General features: G+C 35.1%; 1 protein-coding gene across 5 annotated transcripts in view; it reads right to left on the bottom strand.

Annotated features, from left to right (window-relative positions):
* ARHGAP42 (Rho GTPase activating protein 42) overlaps positions 1–16065 on the bottom strand; it is a 264319-nt gene that overhangs the window by 154718 nt on the left and 93536 nt on the right. For all 5 annotated transcript variants that reach the window (XR_014020505.1, XM_081281041.1, XM_081281039.1 and 2 more), the window contains exon 3: positions 13139–13200. Coding sequence is in view for 4 of the 5 variants with exons in the window: in XM_081281041.1 (XP_081137167.1) it covers positions 13139–13200 (62 nt within the window). In the remaining variant the exon portion in view is untranslated. The remainder of the gene's footprint in view (positions 1–13138; positions 13201–16065) is intronic.

Raw genomic sequence — 16065 nt, forward strand, 5'->3', positions numbered from 1 at the left:
TAGGCTATATCCATGTCCTACATTTTTCCTCATAAATTGATTCACTCCTTTAATAAGCTTCTTGCAAAGCAATGAGTCCCTTTAAATCTGGAGTTATTCTCTACCCCATACACATTGAAATAAATATGGTACTAATAAAATTTAAAATGTTCACTCATATAATATTTAATACCTAACACATTGTTGGTGGTTTGCATTTTATACTTTGGGAAACACTGAACACTCTTCATTTATGAAAGAGAAAATAAAGTCCAAAGGAGCTTAATGCTTTTCTGGATGTCAGCAATTAATTGGAATCTAGACTTTTCCCCAATTTTGTGCTTAACTTTCATGCTAACTCTGGAAAACACATTTTATTTTATTTGTATCATTTCAACAGCATTCTGTTATATGTGGGAAAAGGAAATAATACTGTAAGTGAAATATAAAGTGAACAGAATTAAAATACTTAGAATCTACATGGATATTTTATTTTGCTGTGAGAAACAGTGATAGAAATAAATTAATTTACTATGCAGAATACTTTTCTGCCACCAAGGTAGTTAGATGTGGCTATGCAACTGAAGAGTGCATCAGTTTTTCAATCGGCAGTATTTCTGTGCTAGAAAATATCTGAAAGCTGCAAAGTAGATATCTATAGAATACGACAATAAGGTCTTTGCAGGATAACTACGTTTTCCAAATGAAAAGAGGAAACGTATGGTCTTAAAGACCAGACTGAGATTTACCACTCCATGGGTAAAAACTTAATTGCAGTGTGACTAGTTAGATTGTTCTAATATATTATCTTGTCTAGTACAGTTGAAAAAAAAATGGCTAAAATTGTTCTTTTGAACTGACTTACTCTATTGGTTTTTTATTTCTTTAAAAGTTCTCTTTTGATAGCATTAAAAAAACATTTTAATTTCACACTTGAAAGTACCATGTATCCTTTCCTGTGTTAATATTGAATATTTTATTTTACTGTCACATTTCAGGTGGTATACAAAAGTATATTTAACTTAAATCTATCAAACTGGCTAACCTCCCACTTCTAGTAATTTTTCTGCAGATTCTTAAAGACTGTCTATGTTGAAAATTACATAAAAACAATAGTTTTATTTCTTTTTGTGTGTTTGTTTTGTTTTGTTATTGCATAAACCATAGGCCCTCCAAAAGAATACTGAATTCAAACAGTAATAGTGCACATGCATTCTTGTCTTATTTCTGAATTTTTAAAGTAAATGTCCAACTGAATTAATATTTTCTAAGTCCTATAAAATTTCAGATATATCTCACTATCTTAATATTCTATTGAAATGACAATGTTAACTGGAAATTTCTTAAAGCCATTGTCATATTAGCATAGACTAGAGCTGGGGTAATTGCCCAATTCACAAAAATTCTTGTTTCTGAAAATAACACTCATATTCAGAGAAAAGCCTACGCCACATATTCTGTCCCTTTGCCTTGGGTAATTGGTTAAGGCTTTTTAAGTGATCTTAGCTAGGCCAATCAGAACCTTACCCAAGTTTCTCTTTTCTTATGTTTTATTTTAGCTGTTGTTGTTGTTGTTTCTTTTTTCAAATGATCATGGGAAACTGAACAAGCCTCTCTAGAAACAATTTCTGTGAGTTATACTGACAATGTTTATGACTCACCATGCGAAAGAAGCCAACCGAGAGTGAAACTGACAGCAAAGGAGCAGCAGAGACAGAAAGCCTCTTGGAGCCTCAGAGTCTGTGCTTCTGCCCCTGCGTCTCCATGCAAGATGGCCCTTCCTACAGACAAATGAGATGCCCAGTGCCTTCCCAATCAATTCTCTGTCTGCCTTGCAAATGAGTATTCTGAGTGATGCGTGAATAAATCACAGCCTGATCTCACACAGGGCATCTTGATAATTCACTGAGTCAGACTTCTCAAGTTATGAATTTGGATTCTAGGACACATGGAAAGCTTATGAAGAGCTTATTATTTTTAATTAATACTTTGACAAAAGAAAATTACTGAGCTATTTACTATAATTTGTAAGATGTTACCATTGGGATACATAGGACAAAGAATATACAGTCTTTCTAATCACTATTTTTTATAACAGATTCAAAATTTTAAAAAGCCTTTTCTCTTTTCTCTTGATGGCTGTCAAATTAGATTTACAATCTCTTCTCTAGTGCATGAATATTATGACCCTATGGTTTAATCAGAAACAAAGACAAACATTTTGCTCACTAAAGAATACTTCAACCTCTAATTTCTGAATATCTGGCTGATATTTTTCAACCATCCATAGATTTGTTGTGCTATATAAAACTTCCCTTTAGGGTATCTTTTATGGGTGTTTTTTCTAGTCTACCTCATGCCTACTCAGGTTGATATTTTTTTGCCCTTTAAAATTAAGTTCCCCATCCAGGTTTTAAAGAACTTCTGCAGGGTGGTTACACAATAACTTTACAAACACGTACCTTTTATAGTATCGGGTATTTCTGTGTTTCCTAAGTATCCAAGAATATGATAACCTGACTGCTGAATGTAGTAAAGATTAGCATGTCTCCAACTCTACCAATAAAAAGTGATGGCCAACACCACAAAGTAAATGTATTTGTGACAGTGCAAAGGTAACAATGGAAAGATTTAAATATTATATACTTTTATGTATTGTGTAATTGTAAGCCTTCAAAGTAAAAGCTACAGAACTATAAGATACTCAGCAAAGACAGGATGAAGGAAGTAGAGATGGGAGGACAGAGACTACACCCAGGCGCTGTGTTCAGTTGCTTAGCTCAGGAGAATATTCACAGCCATAGGCAACAACAACTTTGCCCAAAGAATCCTGACAAAATAGCAAAACCTAAGAAACATTCAACAGTTTATATTTTGACAGAAAAAAAAAATCAGAAGAATGTGAAAGCACTTTATTTAGAATTTTAAATTGATTGCTTTTTTAACAGTGCTGTATAGTAGAAAGGTTTCCTTAAAATCTTTCCTTATAGTCAACACAAATCATAAAAAGGGGTGGGGGTGTCCTCCAAAGCATGAAAGTATAAAGATTTGATAATTACTTTCATTTATCCACTAAATGAAAGATTTGTATCCTATACATAAAATTTAGCAATTTTATATAGAACCATGAAATATCAGTTGTATGATGTCAATTGTGAGGGGAAAAATGTGCAAGTGTTAATAAAACTGGTATACTAAAATACAAATACATTTTGAAATTAGTGCCAACACAGTTCTCTCTGTTGATGGCCAGCCACGAACAGGACTTCTAACAGCATAGGACCTGAGTTTTATTAAGGAAAAGTACAACTTTCTTCCAAGTATTCTTCCACAAGAACACCCTGGTAGGGATGGGATTGTGGCTCAGTGGCAGAGCACTTGCCTCAAACATGTGAGGAACTGTATTTGATCCTCAGTACCACAAAATAAACAAAATAAAGATTGTGCCCATGTATAAATAAAAATTAAAAAAAAAAAACACCCTGGTAAGGAGCACCACTGTGGATTACCAGTTTTATCTATTATTATTCTGCTTTCATTTCCTCCAGGGGAAAAAAATGTTAATGAGCAGTGAAATGATAAAAGGCAGCTGCCCAAGAGGCTTTACTGTTTGACCACAATACTAGTTCTATTCTGAGATAGTTTTAGAATGTTAAGGACATATGTCATTAAGTGTCTTTTTCAGTTACATACTTAAAAAAGACATAGTTCCAAAACATTAACACTTTAAAATATTTTCTGAAATCCTAGAAATGTTCTTTTAAGTCCTTTACTCAAGATTAATGAGTTCTACTGGAAGAAAGTGTGCCAATTAGACTTACCCATAATGAATTAGTTCCAACAATCTGATAAATGGTAAATAGAAGGTTGTAACAACTATCAACCAACATCTTCTTCTGTCAAACAGTTTACTAAACAATATAATAAATTTTTAACAACAAAGATGGTTTTCAGAATACCTAGTAATAAACCCTATAGTTTAATCAGAAACAAAAACAAACATTTTGGGGGCTGGGGATGTGGCTCAAGCGGTAGCACGCTGGCCTGGCATGCGTGCGGCCCGGGTTCGATCCTCAGCACCACATACCAACAAAGATGTTGTGTCCGCCGAGAACTAAAAAAAAAATAAATAGTAAAAATCCTCTCTCTCTCTCACTCTCTCCTGTCTCACTCTCTCTCTCTAAAAACAAACAAACAAACAAACAAACAAACATTTTGTTCACTAAAGAATACTTCAACCTCTAATTTCTGAATATCTGGTTGGCCTGTCAGCTGATACAAAAAAAAGAACAGGTGTCTGACATTAAATTCTAAATATAAAACAAAAAGACACTGAATATAACATATTAATTATATCTTTGGAAGCCCAAAGACCTGTAAATGGTTCCTACATCTTTAGTTTTATCGATTATTAATGGTCTGCATCATCATAACTCATTTATTTAGAGGCTAAGCTCAGGTTGTTGTGGGGACCCAATAAAAATGTATATTGAAACACTGCACATTTTTAAAAAGTACAAATGAGTACTATGATTATTAACATTTAAAAAAAACACTAGTCTTTCATTGTGAGAGATTGTGGATGAACTACCACTGCTCAATCCTATATAAATATTTCACCAGATAATCAGGAATCAATAGACAGGAAGTCATCATAGGTCAATAAAGGAGAAAGTCAGAACTTTATGCATTCAGAACACTGAGATTTTTACTCTTTACTTTTGTAAATTTCAGGTGAAATCACTGCACAAAAATGTTGGTATGAAGGCCAGCATACCTAAAATTTGTTTCTCATAAAAGTTAACTGAAAACATAACAGAAATATACATATCCATATCCGTTCATGTGAAATGTTGGCATACTGTGCCTCATTTATCTGAAAAAAATAAAAGAAACTGGATTGTTTCACAGGTAATTAGACCTACGCATATAACAGCACCAATGCCAAAAATTTAGAGATTTAATCGCTATAATCTTACAGTGGCTTGTCTATAAAGAAAAAAAAGGCAAAATCATAAACAGAGAGAAAATTCTTTCATGGAGAGCAATGGAGATATGTAGTTTTCTCAACATTTATAATATGCTCCTATTTCATGAATTCTTAGAATCAGAGGCAGGGTGGGACTCAGACAAGCTTATCAGATATACAGAAATTAGTTAGCTTTTACATCAATGTTTTAGCAGCAAAATTCACAGTAGCTAAACCGTGGAACCAACCTAGATGCCCTTCAATAGATGAATGGATAAAGAAACTGTGGTATATATACACAATGGAATATTACTCAGCAATAAAAGAGAATAAAATCATGGCATTTGCAGGTAAATGGATGGAGTTGGAGAATATCATGCTAAGTGAAGTAAGCCAATCCCCCAAAACACAAAAACCGAATATTTCCGATGATAAGTGGATGCTAATCTATAATGAGGGGGGAGGGGATGGGATGAGTGGCGGAATTTGGGATTGAGCAAAGGGGAGGGAGATGATGAGAGGAGACATGGGGATAAGAAATACCGTGGTATATAACCTAAACCAACACTGTTGGTCAAAATAAATAAATAAAACTCTACTCCTTAAATTACAGATTTCCTATACTCCCTTATCTTTCTATATACATAAATTTATTGATAAACTTTTCACAATGCATGAAATTAAACATGCTACGGATGGAGTTTTTGAGCTCTGGAATCAGAAATGTAGGTTCAAACTCAGGTCTGTCGTGTTCCAGCAGTACAATTTGGGGGCAACTATTTAACCTCTGTACCTCAATTTCTTCATGTATAACAGCTTGATTTAAATTTTGATTTTTAATTTTTAAGAGTTGTGTGAAATAAATGAGATATTCCATTTAAAGCACTTTAAAAAAAAAAAGAAAGAAAGAAATACCGTGGAATGAGAGGAACATCATTACCCTAGGTACTTATATAATTACAAGAATGGTGTGACCCTACTGTTGGAAGGTGCCACATAGGAGTTGTGTGCCTCCTCGCCTTGAGCAATGGAAATGCTGAAACTGGTTTCCACAGTGTGTAGAAGCTGAGTGTCAGCAGGGGAGTGGGTGTTACACAATGGGAATGGGCTGCCTTCTTGCTCCTTTGTAATAACTACCCCTTACCTTTTTAGGATGTAATATTCTACCAAACAGTTCCCCTCAACAAATAGGGCTTCAGAACATGGCTCTTCTCTTTCTTTTTTCTCTGCCCCTCTCACTTCCCTTGCGGGAACTGGGGCCGAGGAGCTATCGCTGAACCCCAAGAAAAAGGTATTTTCTCTCTTTGTGTGATTATTTAGTGCCAGCCCAGTTCACCTGGAGTGACCCTGAATGATTTAGTCCTGTGTCGCAGCACCCTACTTCATGTACAATAACAGAAGAATTGTACAATAACAGAAAAATTGTGCTCTATTTGTGTATAATTAATCGAAGAGCATTCTGCTCTCATGAATAACTGATTTGAATAAATAAATTTTTTAAAAAACTTGATCTGGGAACTGTCAAGGAAACGATAGATGAAGTTTTTATTAAAATATGTGCCTATATGAAAAAAGTATTTGAAAATTAATCTAATATAAATTTAATGATTTTAATGATCCTAATTTTTGTAAGATACTGAAATAATACACTTAAAGTAACTGAAGGTGCATCTCACACTATTTTAACAATGTATGTCAGTGATTGTTATTAATTCAATTCTAATTGAGTCTTAATTTGCAAAATTGTGGAATAGAAATCAAACAGTCTGGGTTCAAATCCCTGCAGGTAGCACTAATAGTTATGTGCCTTTGAATTTCCTTTGCTTTCAAATAGTTATACGGGTGGAGTATCCCTTGTCCAAAATGTTTGGAAACAGATGAGTTTCAGGTTTCAGAGTTTTTCAGATTTGTAATATTTGCATAGATTACTAGTTTAGCACCCCTAAAACATGCTCCAGTATCTGAAACTTTTTGTGAGTGCTCAGTAAGCATTCAAAAAGTTTCAAATTTCAGAACATTAGCTTTTGGGGACGCTTGGATTAGAGATGCTAAATCTTTATTAATGGCATATAACTCAGAGGGTTGCTATGAGGATTCAAGTAGCTAAAACATTATTGACACTTTCCTGGCACCTTGAAAGTGCTTAGCATCAGCTGTTGCTATTATCTGTAACCATGTTGTCCAACAGAAATACAAAGCAAGCCTCTTAACACATCTCAGATGCTGGATGGCCACATGTGGCTAATGTCTAAAGTACTGGACACTATAAACAATGACCAAAAATATATTTCTGACACATTTTTTTCTTTCTTTAATAAACATCTAAATCAATTCTGATTTTGTCATTAACCTTTACTTCTTATATTTTTAAGTGAAAGAAAGGTATTAAAGGCCTTAATTTCATATAAAGTATTATTGTAATTGAGGTTATAAATTTCCTTGTTAAGTCCCCCTTCAATTTTTTGTTCAAAAATAATACTCAAAACACCTATCCCATATCAGAAATGTACCTTTATTGCTTAAGGATAAAGGACTTATGTGGGCACTGAATAAAAAGAATATAGACCCTGAGAAACCCAAAGAAAATCTGTAGGTTACACAGGTCAAAGGTGAGTACAAAATGATGGATTAAAAAAGAAATTTCTCAGATCAAAATGAAAATAAAACAAATAAGTTCAATGTATAAATTCTCCCAGATAAATGTTAGATAAAATTTTCTGATGTCAAGCTTCCTCCACTGATGACAAAGATACTATCATGGAAAAACACATAGACACACATGAAACATTTGTCAAGGTCAGGGACTGAGAGTACCTAGAATGTGAGGGACTGCACCTGGGGAAGGGAGATGATGGATGGTGGAGAGGAGCAGTATGGGGCAGATGACATCATTTAGACCCTCCACCCTGAGCAATGCTGCGGCCACTGGGTCCACATCCTGTAAGCCTCTCTTTATTATGGTCCCACAGCACTACCATATGCAAGTAAAGAAACCAGGTGTGAAACAAGCATCTTCCTCTTGGTTTTCCTACTGATTTAATCTCCTTTGATGATTCTACCACATCTAAAAAACACTAGACTCAGTATACCTTAAGGCTATCTCCTCCCACGGTTTCTTTTCAGTCTGCACACTCAATAAGGCTGACAGCATCCATTCCCATCATTTTAAATACCCTCTAGATGTCAACACCTTCTGAGTTTGTATCTCCAACCCAAGCTGCTTCCCTGAACGCCAGCAACTTAAATTGGAAATCTATATACCTAGCTGCTCCCTAGAGAAGGTGACATAGATAATCAGTGAGCACCTAAAAAGACCAAAATCAGGGGTTGGGGTTGGGGTTCAATGGGAGAGCACTCGCCTAGGATGTGTGAAGCACTGAGTTCGATCCTTAGCACCACATAAAAAAAAAATAAACAAAATAAAGGTATTGTGTCTATATATAATTAAAAAAGAAATCTTTAAAAAAAAAAGACCCAAAACAGAACTCTGTTTCTCCCTTAAGTCTTCCTTTATCAAAATTAACATCAGCCACCAGCTGCTCTGATTTTCTTTTTAGCAATTATCACCACCAAGCATAATTTGTTTTATGTCTGTTTTTCCCTAGTAGAGTACAAGCTGCATGAGAGCAAGTATTTCTGTCACAATATAAAAGGACAAAAGGGGACTAATTTGTGCTATATGGAAACAGCAGAACTCCAGGGGAGCTATTTGTGATAAAGCTTGAATGATACCATGGAGCCAATCAGGACAGAATATGAGTCAGAATGTTTAAGGCAGAGGAAATGAAAATGCAAACTTGGAAATTTAAAAGAAGCTTGTAGTGAAACAGAAGGAACAAAAAAGAAAGCTGTGGGACTGGAGAACAGGGAGCAAGATGGAAACTACTGACAAGGGACAAAAGGGTAGCAGATGATGGTTCCAGAAATGAAGTCCCGAGGACTAACGAGTCAAATTTACTATTTTAATATAAATGAAGAAGTGTCTGCCAAGATTTTTTTCCAGAAGGCCACAACTGAGCATTTCATATTTCCCTATGGAGTTCTCTTGTTATGTTAGTATTGGATCAAATTATTTTTTAACAGCCTGTATAAGATAGTGGCATTTGTACAAATTAGCTGTTGATCTAAAGAAAAAGGGAACTGTTGCTGAGATGGTGTGGACATTGAAGAGATGCTGTCATGAAGCTGATATAGCTTAAAAGCCCCTCTTTGTATTAAGGGTAGTCTAAATCTTTCCACAAGGATACCTCTTTATCAGAATAATTTAAGTATGACATTTTATGGGGAAAAATCATTTCCCATAAAATATACATCTTTTTTGAAAGACTATGTTAATTTTTAAATTTTAAAAATCTGAATTTTAAACTAATAATAATTTTCTTAAGACCAATACAAAAGACTAATAAATTATTTCTTATATATGTGTCATTAAACCTATTCTCAGGGCACAGTGGTAAATACCTATAATCCCACCTACTTTAGAAGCTGGGGCAGAAGGATAGCAAATTCAAGGCCAGCCTGAGCAATTTAGGGAGACCCTGTCTCAAAATAAAAAGGTCTGGGAATGCAACCCAGTGGCAGAGTGTTTGCCTGACATGTGCAAGGTTCTGAGTTCAACCCCAGTACTTCAAAATAGTTAGCTAGATAGACAGCTGTTCTTAGAGTAACCAGGAAATGGCAGGTGTCAGTCAATATCTTAGAAGATGCTGCATCATGGAAGATGATTTTTCTAATCAAAAGTATGAGACAGGATAAATTCTATTTTCAACAGTTTCTGAAATGCTATTCTTTGATTCATTTTTTGTTTTAAAAAAAGTGCATTTTTAGTTGGCATTAATAGAAATTTGAAAAAATAAAACAAAAAGCAAAAGCCTCAATACTTGAAATTAGAATGAACTAAGAAGGGATTCCATTTATAAAATCAATGTTTCTTTGGGCTTCTTTCTGCTAATAGTCATTAAGTTACCAAGATGACATATTTATTCATCTTACTCACTACAGCCAATCACTGGTAATAAAAAAGAATTTATTTAAACTGTTAAGTACTAAGTACCCTCTTTCATCTTTATGAGATTTAATATCTTGTTTACTTACTACTCTGACATCCTTAAGACTTTGGTCAAATCCAATTGATATATAACACTCATGATTTATCAATAAAAGACAATGATTAAATGGTCTTATAATTAACTTAAATAGTTCCTTTACACTTTATCTGTGTATCTGAAATATTCTACTGTACAAATAATAATTTTTGAAATACAAATTCTTTGCCATGTCTTTGTATACAATCTATTACCAGCTATACTATTATTCAATTATTACAGCATCATTTAACTAAAATGTGGATTTATCACTCCAATATTTAGATTTGTGTGCTTAATTACTGTTGTGCATATGATCATTGTTGAAATATATTCTGATGTGCTTTTATCTTATAGAGATTTTTTTGTCACTTTGTACACTTTTTATCTTAGAACTTTAGAAACAACAGCAATTAAAACAATCAAAACCCCCAGTTTGACTTCATTCATGAAGTAGAATTTTTCCCTTGCCCCAACATCAGATACAGGGTGGAAGGCAGAAATGAAGACCTCTTGGACACTAAGTCCTGAGGCAATCTTTGTCTCCAAGGCTTAAGTAACTCTGTATTCCTCAACCATTTCCTCTACCTAACCCCCGTCCTTTACCCTGTCATCACACCAGATGACCCTGGTCTCTCAGCTGAGCCTTCTCCATTCCTAAGGCTTATAACCCAGGTCAGCCACATCTGCCCTCAGCACTATCTGGACAAGCTCCACAGTTATACTCCCACTTTTGAGCCCAAATTCCTCTGGCTTCTCTCTTTCTCTCATTTTGTTCCATAAACCCTCAGCATAAGGAAGTAGCCATGATTGCCCCCTTTGCTTTTGAAATCTATCAGTACCCTTCTGCTTCAACAATTCCTGTCATCAACCAGGCCCAAATTTTATATTACCCTAATCCAAGTCCCTTATCCAGGACCACGTCTTTTATGCCAACTATTAACTTGAATCTGACCTCCCAACTATACTTACTGCTCACAGACTAGCGTTGTGAGCATATTATCAGAAAAACCCAAGACAACATGGTAACTGGTCTTTTCTGAACACATTTACAATGTCTAACTTTAGTGGCTCTTTTTTATTATTTATTTATCTATTATTTATTTATTTTTTATTTATTTATTTAGTCTTTTTGTTACTCACTGACCAGCAGTCCTTTTACTCTTCTCTCAGCCTCTGGCTGTTGAAAACTTTCTACAAACTCTTGTCACAGCAGACACCCACTCCTTCCTCAGCTATTCTCCACCTGTCCAATCAAGCAGTTTACTGTTCCAAATTTCTATGAGGTTTTCATCAATCCCCTCTTTTTCTCCCCTTTCAGAGGAAGAGGTGGGCCCCTGAAGCCCATGAAAGCCTCCTTGGTGCTATGGGAACATTCTCATGGTCTTCTTTCCCCACACAGCCTACAAAACCTTCTGATATTTTTCAATATTTAAAAATTATAACCCATGCTATTTGGTTTATTGTTCTGAGCCATTTTCACAGGATTTGAAACATAGCTTTACCCACTGAGAACTGTATATTCCTTGGCTTCCGCACCACTTCCAACTTAATTTTCACATCTCTGTAACTACTCTTTCCCGTTTCTGTCATCAGCTCCTCTTCTGGGCCACAAGGGCACATACTACCCAGGTCTCCCTGTGGAAGCTGGATTTCTGTGCAGCTCATAGGGCTAGAGTGTGTACATGCTTAAAGCACTTAAGACAGTGTCTTTTTTAGGCTTCGTACCTCAGATCAAACTCATCCCCGCAGAAAATCATTCTCTGACCTGAAAATATATAAACCTAAGATAAGTTACATTATATGACTGTCTCTTAGACACTGGGACAAGACTCATGGTATTCTAATGCTTCCTAAAAAAATATGGGAACCCCCAACCACCTCAATACACCAGGGCATTTCTCCCCTGCCTTATCTAATAATCACATGCCTGCCAAGTTAATCTCTCCTGAATCCATTATGATCTTGTCATTATTCTCTTCAAAAATTTCTGGCAATTCTCTCACTGCCTATAGTAAACATCAAAATGTCTTGGTCTAGCCTCCATCTGGCTACAACTCTCAATCAACCTTCTATTAAACCCTTCTAAGAACCATTAACTGATTCCATGTACTCTTTCCTATCTTGGGGCCCCTGTCCAAGTTCATATATATGACTGCCGTGCCCACAGTGTTATCCTTCTACAGCTGAGGCAATGCTCCCTGTGAGTCAAGACCCCCTTACAGGCACTCTCCTTTTATCCATTTAGCAAAATGGCACCACATTCCTAGGCTATTTAATCCACACTTGAGTATTCTGTGTGTATATCATCCAACAACATCAAAGATGACTGAAGATATAAACAAGTCTTTAACCCTCACTCTAACTGACAATCAGTAGCAGCATCACCAACTGAACATGTTTAGTAAGTTCCAGGTGCTATGATAAATGCTTTAAAACAAATGAGTACACACTGTTATTCTTTCCACATTACAGATGAAAACAATGGGTCACAGAGAGGTACCAAAACAAAAATGTGAATACAATGAGTCCAAAATTGCATTCTGAAGAGATGAATGTATTACCAATAATTCTGCCCTGATATTTCACAATAATAAGTTAATCTATCACTTGGAAAGCTTTCCCCATTATTCTCAGTTAGCAAAATCCTCTCCACCTTCACAACCTAACTCAAATGTCACCCTTTCAAGAAAGCCTTCTACTAACAAGCTGACAAAATTAGTTGCCCCTTCCATGAACTGCTTTTAATGCTTGAAACATGCCTTTATCATAAAACTAAGGTTACTATAATATAACCTGCAAACATTTGCTGAATTAGAATCTGTTTCGTAGTGGCAGTTTGTTCGATATTTTTAATTCTTGGAGCAATTATAAATGGCAAGCAAATAAAGACAACTTACATGTGTTCAACAAATGAAATAAATAGGGAAAATATTATCTACTAGAAATATTTGATAATTACAGTCACAAATCTTTTCCTGAATACATGCAGCATTTACTACCCATATCAAATTATAAGGTCTAGCATGGCTAATTCAGGAAATCTACTCATTCTTTTAATATGCTGAAACAAAGTGATATCATTAAGAAATAGAAACAGACTTACCAATCTTCGCCTTTCTTCTTCTACTGCAATAAGTAGCCTTGCAAATTCTTTTAGTGATTGAGCTATTTTTAAAAAAGAAAGAAAATCATTAATCTTCTTTCGTTGCTAACATTTAATTACACAGAAACAAACATTAAAATTAAATTAGTTATTAATTTGTGTATATGTGGTTTTATTTGTCTAGCATAAAAACAATGTGTGTGGAGATATATATATATATATATATATATATATATATATATATAAAATCCTAACAGCTATAGATAAGAGTTGTATGTTTCCCTGCATGTTGCAAATGAAAGTTTAGCAGATAAAGTATATTTTTCTTCAAAGACACTAGAAGAAAAAGTTTATATGTTAATTACATAAAATTTAAACACACCAATAAAAGTATAGTAACAGAATCACTTCTAAATAGTGACCCACAAATATAAAATATTTTAAATATTAATTATTTTTAAAATTTAAAAAAGCAATAAATCTTGCAGTATCTGAGGTACTTAGTTACATCCAGTAAGCTTCTGAAATCCAGAAGCCTAAGGATTGTAGATATTTGAAAACAATCTATATTCTGAAGGGGTCGCTGCTCTTTCACATCCATTTAGGTCTTTGCCATTCAATTAAGTGTGGTCAGAAGGATGAGTAACATGAGCATCTTGGGAGCTTGTTAGATAGAAATGCAGACTGTCAGGCCCCATCCTCACAATCTGCATTTTAACAAGATCCTCAGGTTAACTGACTTATATTAAAATTAAAAAGCACTGCTTTAGAAAACTACCTGTACCTATACTGTCCTGTCTTTAATAGCAATTAGACAAGGAAAATCATCTAAATTAGAGGAGGAAAGAATCAAGTATTCAGAAACATTGGGAGAACAAATCCAAAGTAAATTAATTAATGGGGAGTAACAATAGTATAGTCTTCAAAAATGCATAGCTCAAATGGTAATTATGAAAGAGTGATTCATCCACATCAATGTTTATACCTAGACTTCAACATGAATTCTTAACTAACATCCGAATGTCTGGATTATAAAAATGGCAACACAAATAAAGTCAAAGCAAATCTTTTTTTTTTTTTAATTTAAAATTAAACCTTCCCTTTTATGTCCTTATTATTAGGCTCTTGGTCTCCTCCTTTTCCCATACAAGCAATGAAAACATTCTGGGCTACCAGAGGTCTAGTTAGTCTGCCATAGAGTCTACAATAAAGACAGGCAAGTGAGGAAAACAAATCCAGAGTCAGATCAGAACTCACTAAGGAAGAGAATGAATGTTTTCCACTCAAAATATTAAAAATTTCAGGGCTGGGGTACCGCTCAAGTGGTAGAGCTTTTGCCCAGTATGTATGGTTCTTGGTCCCATCCCTGGCACAGCTAAATAAATGAATAAATATAAAATTTTAAACAATTAAATTCCATTCTAGGGTTTTTCTCTTTTTGGAACCACTAGGCTTTAACTCACTCATGGGAGGCAAGTGCTCTACCACCGAGTCAGCCTCAGTCCCCAATTTTGATGACAGTAAATGGACTAGAAATATATTTTATAGGTATAAAGATTTTCAACTGAGTACCTAATAGCATATTATAAGTTTTGTACTTTTTTTGGATAAAGAAACCTGATGGAATAGTGTTGGAAAGGTGTCAATTGCCACCAAAGCTCTCTGAGGAAAAAGAGGTCAGCAAAACCCTGGATGATGGAAATATTAAAAATATTAGAAAGCCTGCAGAGAAAAGAGGCCAAGAGGTAAGCCAGCTCAGGCTGCAAGTCTGGAGGCAGCAGGAACTTCGAAGGGTGAAGAAATTGGAAGAAATAAAATTAGAGACTAGATGAAAGTCTGTGTAAGAGGCATGTCAGGACCCCAGACTTCTAACTTAGTGACTCCCAACTTTTCTAATGAATGTCAAAACATTTAACCTCAGATGCCTCCTTTTACCAGAAGCTATTGGACAATGTGCTCTAACTAAACACGGGCATGAATCATGAGAAAAGAGGAGATGGATTCCAGGAAACAGGAGAACCAGGATAGCAGGGAAGCGGGTGGAACTCCCAGAGGACACAGAGGGCACCCAGGTCAACAGCTGCACCAAGGCCCACAGAGAATCTTGTGCAAACTAGAGTAAGAGTTGGGGGTTCTAGAAACATAAGTCCAGAGAGAGGAACAAAGATCTGATCGATGTTCTGATGTATCTGAGGGTAGTGAGGGGAATTACAACACTGGAAAAGAGTTTAATTATAAATTAGCAAAAAACACATTAAAGGAAGGAAGGAAAATTCAACATCTTTTATTAACTCCCAGGAAAACAAATATATACAAATGAAACAATCATAATAAACTAAGTAGCTGAGTACTAAGTAACAGGTATGAAATTACTATAATATAAAAACTAAAAATGAATTTTAGCAAAATTGTCTTAAATGAGAGAATGGAGGGAAAGAAAACATAAGATAGTGTAAAGCTGAGACATGTGTGACAATAGGATGGCATCCAAAACTGAAAAAGAAAACTCAAGAGGCAGCAAGGATAATCATGGTCTTGGAAATAACAGAAATGACAAAGTCCAAAGTGGTCTTTCTGGAAAAGTTAAAAAAGCAGTAGGGACTAGGAGTAACAATATAGGAGACTGCTAGTTTTTATAAAACCTAATAAAATTTATAACTTTTTAAACAAAAAATATTTTTTGCACTCTGTAGCTTAAGATCTGTGAGGGAGTAGATGACATATGATAAAATATCCCAAAGGGTTAAATAATGCACAGCACATAGAAGTCTGTTGACAGCTATTTTTGGAATAAAAATATAACTCAATTTTGGATTGGCAGGGGCATACCAGAACCTCCCACCTGGTCAATCCAGAAAATTAGGACTGGACAATGCAGTCCCAGGCACTGATGCCCTGGCTGCAGGGTCATGCCTGTGACAGTTTCC

Source organism: Spermophilus citellus, assembly GCF_964194105.1.
Source record: "Spermophilus citellus genome assembly, chromosome: 2".
NCBI lineage: Eukaryota > Metazoa > Chordata > Mammalia > Rodentia > Sciuridae > Spermophilus > Spermophilus citellus.